The 6,915-nt window shown below is 46.4% G+C and overlaps 3 protein-coding genes across 3 annotated transcripts; all 3 read left to right on the top strand.

The window, feature by feature from the left end:
• Positions 1–938: 938 nt before the first annotated feature.
• On the top strand, positions 939–2,114 carry BDV37DRAFT_293512 (uncharacterized protein; the record flags this gene model as incomplete). Its single annotated transcript, XM_032089436.1, has 1 exon — positions 939–2,114. One exon carries the CDS (start codon positions 939–941, stop codon positions 1,962–1,964), a length of 1,026 nt encoding a protein of 341 aa, XP_031942153.1. The 3' UTR covers positions 1,965–2,114.
• A 314-nt stretch (positions 2,115–2,428) lies between these two features.
• On the top strand, positions 2,429–3,084 carry BDV37DRAFT_246409 (uncharacterized protein). The gene is made up of 2 exons (XM_032081759.1): positions 2,429–2,794; positions 2,853–3,084. Exons 1-2 carry the CDS (start codon positions 2,438–2,440, stop codon positions 3,057–3,059), a joined length of 564 nt encoding a protein of 187 aa, XP_031942152.1. The 5' UTR covers positions 2,429–2,437; the 3' UTR covers positions 3,060–3,084.
• A 2,035-nt stretch (positions 3,085–5,119) lies between these two features.
• On the top strand, positions 5,120–6,691 carry BDV37DRAFT_271070 (major facilitator superfamily domain-containing protein; the record flags this gene model as incomplete). Its single annotated transcript, XM_032084662.1, has 5 exons — positions 5,120–5,321; positions 5,391–5,497; positions 5,586–5,590; positions 5,799–6,197; positions 6,262–6,691. 5 exons carry the CDS (start codon positions 5,120–5,122, stop codon positions 6,689–6,691), a joined length of 1,143 nt encoding a protein of 380 aa, XP_031942151.1.
• Between the last annotated feature and the right edge of the window lie 224 nt (positions 6,692–6,915).

The following is a 6,915-nucleotide window of genomic DNA, read 5'->3' as shown; positions in this document are numbered from 1 at the left end:
CGAGCTAGATAAGACACAGGTCCAGAATGGCCAAAAGGTTCACTTTTTGACATTTTACACAGCTATGATAATGTCAGAGCCCAATTGGCGAGCACTTTTAATTTGTGGATAATGGTGACTATGGAGTAGGATTTCTCATGCATGGTGTTCAAGTCTACTGAAAATCATGTCATGGCAGGGGATCTTCAGTCTACTCAATAGTTCTCTGGATCAGAGACAGCTACCATTCTTGACGTGAAGCCGTAGAGCTGCACAACTGGATGATTATACCCCAATCTCTTGTTGATTTGAGACTCAACCCAGAATAATAAAGTATAGAACTTTTAATATTTCCCAACCGATGAAAACAGCCACCGCTAGCTTTCCCGATACTATAACCAGTCGTAAAGACATTCTTAAAACCCTGAGACTATTATATGTGGGAACGCTAAGACAATACAATAATAGGCCTCATGATATACAATAGAGGCATATAATGCAGCCTCTGGCATCTGATGTTGGCAGTACTCCAAGGAACAGCGCTACAGCCCTACTTCATCACTTGATAAATCTTAGTTCCTTTGGCTTTTTATATTGAACAAAGGTTGAACTTAAGGGTCCATTCCTCATATCTTTCAAGATCTGTTTCTTCTCTAACCTGGAGTGAATTATATGTGGGTATATCATTCGCAGAGATCGGGTCATCCAGAACGAAGATTCGGATGGCACATCTACGACTACATTTAATGTCCAGTACAAAATGTATCTCGTATTTGGGCGGAAGTCTTCCGCACGCTAATGCTAGCGCGACTATAAATAACTGTTGCTCAGTTTAGTGAACTGACAGACTTGGCATTGAGCATCTGCTGAACATCAACCATATGCTCGCCCGTACAGAACTACAAATACTAGACCGGGCGTAGTTGAGCACTCATGAGACTTTGGATGTACCTAACAAAATGCCCACTTCCATTTTGGACCTACCGATCGAGCTTCTAGACCGAATTGTTGAGCTCGTGTTGCGCTACGAAACCCCGCCCCCTGAAGGCCCCCTATCCCAATGGCAAAACTATGAGCCTTGGTCCCGTGAGGCCGGGGGCGTTCTTTCAGCAGACGACGGCGTTTACAGCGTCAGATACTGGAGGAATCAGGAGAAATATCATGATGCTTGGCAATCAAACCCTTTATCCCTTCTGCTTGTCAATCGTCAGATTGGCGAAATAACGAAGAGAAGACTGGATAATGCACTTACGCCTTCCGTGTTCGAGCTCGATGTGATCATGAGCGACGAACAGGAGCTACATCCAAGATGGTGTTTTCTTTCAAACCCCTGTCGCCATGTTGAGGATTTCACAGTGACGTTTAGGGTCATTGGTACCAGTCCAACTCCAGCTTGGCGTCGATACCATCTTCTACCTGACGGCGACTCTCCGCCGCGAATTCTTTGGGCCTTCTACTATCTGCTGGAACGCTTCCTGGAAGTTGGCCCCTTGGCAGAGCACAGAAGACCGAATGATGAACCGCGTACGGACGATATGTTCTTCACGATCAACCGGTTAACCTTAGACTTTGTCTCACCAGCTAAGAAGGAAATGCTAGCACCTGCCAACCTGAGCTTCTGGGCCTGGTTAAATGGGGGCGTCGATGAAGGCGACCCAGAATCATCAACATCACCCTGTACAGGGGTTTTCAACTTGCTCATGCGACCCGAATGGCTGGCTGAATTTATCAGTGAATATGTTGGGTATCTTCTCGGTATGAGTATATCTATGGCACCATACGGAAAGATGCTGTATGAATATGTGGGAAGTATCAGGATCTGCGTCGATGGAAAATTGATAAAGGAGTATCGAATCGACTATAGGCTACAGGATCTGAATTATGTAGGCCTCGAAGAAGATTACAAAAGGTATTGGGATTTCCGACGGTGGAAAGAGAAGGTGTATCGTATGCGTCAAGAAGCTGGCCTTCCTGTTGTTCTATGATGAATATTGGTCTGTACTTTCCTTGATCGTTGGTATAAACTCTCTTTTTACGATCGCCATTGCGAGATCAACTGTCATAAAGCATATGTTCGTGTTGACTAGGTTTGCTGAAGCTATCTATGAGCAATTATATTGACTAGTGCACTAGGGAGAGATGGTTAAAGAGTCCCGGGTTGCATAAATGTGGTCTTTGGCTTATCACTCAAGAATAATGCCTGCTGAATCGTCCATGTAGGAGTCCTTGGAGTTCATTACAGTAGCAGGAAATCCCCGTACGTGTTCCGCTCCGTCACACAAGCATTTGTCACATACCTCAAGAAAGCTATGTTCCTACAATCTAGACGTACATTAGAAAATGGTTTCTGGAGGGCCTGATAAGTCACGTGATAGTCGTCGACTGCCTTGCAGTGCCAAATAGATGCCATCATCTCTTTTCCCGAACTCACCGCCCATTTGGTGATATAGACGACGCCATGCTTTCCTATCTGCTTTCGTGGATGACGGTGGAAAATCGCTTCACCAGCACCTCGCCCCTTCCTCCGTCTATCACCCCCGAAAGAGTTATCGAGGTACTCCACGACCATGTGACGATGATCAAACTGAATCCCTTGGTCATTGATCTCCAAAGATGCGAGCCTCACAAGGATGCCCCAGCAACCGAGCGTGATCTTGTCTGGTACGAGATAACCGACAAGGTATCCTATTTACCATTTGGGCTTTTTTCAGGAAAGGTCAAATATAAGGGTTGCTTTGAGGACCTTCCGATGGGTCTACAGACCCATATTTACGCTCCCTTGGGGCTACGTACCAAGAATACGTGGACTATTGAGGTCAGATGGTCTGCCACTCACAAAGACTTTAAAGAATTAATGAACTAACGATGTGCAGGATGAACTACAATTGAAAGAAGATGTTTTTATGACATGTAACATCCTGATGGCACCGTTCGTAAAGGCAACGATCAAGGCTTCCCACGGTCCTTTGGTAGAACGGCTGATCATGGAAGCGGAGTTACCAGACGGAGATCGGAAGTCATCTGTAGGAGAGCACGTGGAAGGACAGGCAGATCGGTCAGCTCTTTACAAAAGAAAGTAGCTTTGACTGAAATACCCATCCGTACAAAGCCATCGGTGGGCCGCGTCATGCCTGTGAAATTGTTGATAGTAGGTTTATACTCACAATACATCCACAACTTGCAGACTTAGAGATGCTTCAGCCTGCCCGTACATCTCGTAAGGCTAAGTAGTAATACGGACTTGGACATGTTACTTCATGTAGGGTCTGCAAAGCTTTCCACTATACCTGGGACTTAATATCCTAGAGTGTGTTGATTGTGTAGGGGACGCAACACGAAACATCTTTCAATAAGTATGAGACCCTAGATATGTAAGAGAATACAAAGAATGTCAAACTTGTATAAGAGCTCTGACTAACAAAGAGTGAGTAGCGTCAACAAGTAGGTTGCGTATATATTCTGTGATAGCCGCCTTATTCCACAATATTACAATCCTTATTTCATACAAACATAGCAACATCTACAAAATATGTCCGACAGTAGTGCGGTCATATTATATAGGCCATACAGCAAGGCTGCCAAGGCATTGTACCAACTAGAGCCATGGCGCGGAAGACAGCTTTGTCCATTCCGTAAATTACAACACTCTGACCTGATCTATGATTTGCTGCGTCGCATGTGGGATATAGTACCCTGGGAACCCCATGAACTTCGGGATATCAAGGATCTAGGTATCATGAAGCCTTACATTGCCTTGAATGAAGCATCGTACAAATGCTCCCAGTGCCCGTTGATCCTACGAGGTCGAGGTCGATTGATATGCCACGTTTCTCATTCAGAACACATGCCAAAATGGATATATGATGGCAATGATCTAGACAGTTGGGATCCTGAATCAAGCAGGCTCTGGGAGCCTGTCGGTCCATTTCCCTTTCTTCTCCTTCCGATAGGTGAGTGGACCTTATACACCACTTATAGCGACAATATTAAGTGAATACACGAAAATTATTACTAAGATTAGAACATTACACTGAAATAGAGCTACGATACATGGTCTACGAAAACGTGTTTTGCTATACAGCAATAGAAATTGGGTGCACCTGGTCTATTGACACCGACAGCACCTTCCTCCAAAACGGGACACACACCAGTCTATTGTCCTTGTTAGGAGTAAACCGTCAAATTTATAGCGAAGGACGTCTTTTCTTTTACGGTTGCAATACGTTTAGGTTTATAAACCCCGATTATCTTCCTCTGTTCTTGCTATCCATAGGGCGAGAGAATGCGGTACTCCTGCGGGATATACAAGTCCCTAACAATTTCGCTGACTGGGAAATCAATACCGATATGGTCAAATTCCACATGACTCGCCCGGTCATTGATATGAATGGTAGCTGGTGGGCGTCGGAGCTCAAGATCTGGAACAGTGAGATACTATATCTAATCTTTGTACGGATTATGGGATCTTGCGATGGGCAGTTCCTACGGCGGGTAGGCACGGATAATGCCTCTTCCCAGTGTATTTTGAAACGAGTCCTACATGAAGTCAGATACGAGAGAGGAGACAAAACACTACGAGGTGGAGTTGTCTTTGAGGTCCATGGTCGGCCGGCCTTTTCCAGCCTCCCGAACAGACAAGATTCCGAGACAGGGGAAAGGGAATAACACAGCGTGACTCTCTCTGTGATCGTGCATATGGTATTCGGACTTTAATTTAGAAGATGATGACACGGGTAGGTTATATATGGGAACGTGGGCGTTTATATAAAGGTTGTCCAGGAGAGGCTTAGAGCAACCAGCAATTGGAATTAGACATTCAACGAGATATGCGCGCATGAACCATGGTTTCACCTGATTAGGATATCTGACTTTAAGAATCTCTGTGCGTGCGGCTCTATGCTTCACACCCCTCTGTAGTGAGTTCAGGATAACACCAACAGATGTACAATGTCGGCGTCTCGGCCCTTCGCTATCCCCCGTGCCCACTTGGTGTAACCTGAGAAGAGCCGATATAAAAGAGACGAAGATCTCGCAGGGTTTGTACACACCTGTAGGGAAGACACTGAATGTGCTTTTGTATCAGTGATCTTTGATGTCGCATTAACTGCCATCCTTTCTACCCTGTGTGTTTTGAAGCATCATGCCCACCCCCACGGCTACAGATCAGTCTCTTCCAACAAGAAACGACTCATCATCAGCAGAAACATCTGCAGGTCATGAGAGAAACGAGAAGAATGAGCCATGGACGCCCCCTGACGAGGCTCCTGACGGGGGTGTGGCAGCGTGGCTTATGGTCCTGGGCGCGTGGTGTGTGCTGTTTTGCAGCTTTGGGTGGATCAACAGTACGCCTGCAGTCCCCAAACACAGAAGTTATACTTTCCATTGCTGACTATTGGAATTCATCATATTAGGTATCGGGGAATTTCAGGCCTACTACGAACATGATCTCCTCCGCGAGTATTCCAGCAGTAAGATCTCGTGGATTCCGTCGCTGCAGATATTCTTCATGTTTGCCATGGTACCGACTCTCTACCTCAACAAAGTCCATCCGCAGGCGGATGCTGAAATTTGGAATAGGGACCAGTCGCAGGTCAAATCTATGACAGATTTGGTCCTCGATATCTTCTTTTGGGAGGATCGCTTCTGCATGTCTTCGGTTTAATGATGACGTCCATATCGAAAAGCTACTATCAGATACTGTTGTCCCAGGGCGTATGTAGCGCCATTGGGGTAGCTGCCGTCTTTCAAGCAGGTATACATATAATCCACACCCTCCATTGATCTACTCATTTTGTCTAACATCGTACAGGGGTCAGCAGTATCCCCAGCTGGTTCAACAAGAAGCGTGGTGCAGTATACGGCATTGTGTCCTCCGGCTCAAGTATAGGGGGAGTCGTCTACCCTATTATGATCAGTAAGATCATTAGAATCCTTGGATTCCCATGGACCATGAGAATTTGCGCGTTCATGATCCTTTTTCTTCTAATTATAGCCAACCTGACCGTCAGGTCCCGTCTCCCGCCGAGTCCTCAGAAACTATCCAAGGAGTCCCTGATGCAACCCTTCAAGGAGTTAAAAATGATGTTACTGGTAGCCGGCTTCTTCCTTCTCACGTTCGGGATATTTGTGCCGATGAACTATCTCGTCACTGAAGCAATAGCAAAGGGCATGAGCCGTGATTTGGCCGAGTACTTGGTTGCGATTCTGAACGCAGGAAGGTAAGACTCAAGTCTGCGCTTGACATCGATATCACCAAGTGTCACTAAGCATACAAATCCATAGTCTCTTCGGTCGTCTCGGCGCCGGAATCTTCGCCGACACAATCGGCCCCTATAACATCTTCGTGGTTGTCACCTACATCGCCAGCATTCTCGTTCTAGCGCTATGGATCCCGGTCTCGAACAAACCCGGAACCATCGTCTTTGCCGTGCTCTTTGGGTTCGCCACGGGCGCGTACGTTGCACTTGCCCCCGGCCTTGTTGTAAAACTTTCCCCATACCCGGAGATCGGATATAGGACTGGACTTCTTTTCCTGTTCGCGTCTATCAGTGGCCTGACGGCCAATCCTATCGCAGGCACTATTTTCCAACACTCGGGTGGATCGTATACAGGCATGAAGATCTTCTCTGGCGTGTTGCTGATTGCAGGGTCGACCCTGACCCTGGGTGTTCGTCTCCGTCAGACGGGCTTGAAGTTGAAAGCTGTTTTCTGAAAAGGTCCCGATATACGTGCACCTGTGCTTGAAGCGCCTGATACCTCGATCGAGTAAGCTGACAGTCGTGGCGCTAGGTACAGCGACATCATACCTTTTTTTTCCACATTACGAGAGTAACTGAACGGAATTAGTGTCGCCTTTCTAAAACCTTTTCCTTACGAATAGCCACCGCCTTATGTGAAAAGATCATTGTTGCGCGCAGTTCAAAGCCTGAGAAACAA

Source organism: Aspergillus pseudonomiae (assembly GCF_009193645.1).
Source record: "Aspergillus pseudonomiae strain CBS 119388 unplaced genomic scaffold BDV37scaffold_27, whole genome shotgun sequence".
In the NCBI taxonomy this organism is placed as follows: domain Eukaryota; kingdom Fungi; phylum Ascomycota; class Eurotiomycetes; order Eurotiales; family Aspergillaceae; genus Aspergillus; species Aspergillus pseudonomiae.
This window is presented reverse-complemented; position numbering and strand designations above follow the sequence as displayed.

What these genes read in the sequence shown, in the direction of transcription:
- BDV37DRAFT_246409 (XM_032081759.1), top strand. Translation starts at nt 2,438, where the DNA reads ATGCTTTCCTATCTGCTTTCGTGGATGACGGTGGAAAATCGCTTCACC. An exon ending in AGAATACGTGGACTATTGAG is followed by an intron (nt 2,795 to 2,852) that starts GTCAGATGGTCT and finishes AACGATGTGCAG; the next exon opens with GATGAACTACAATTGAAAGA.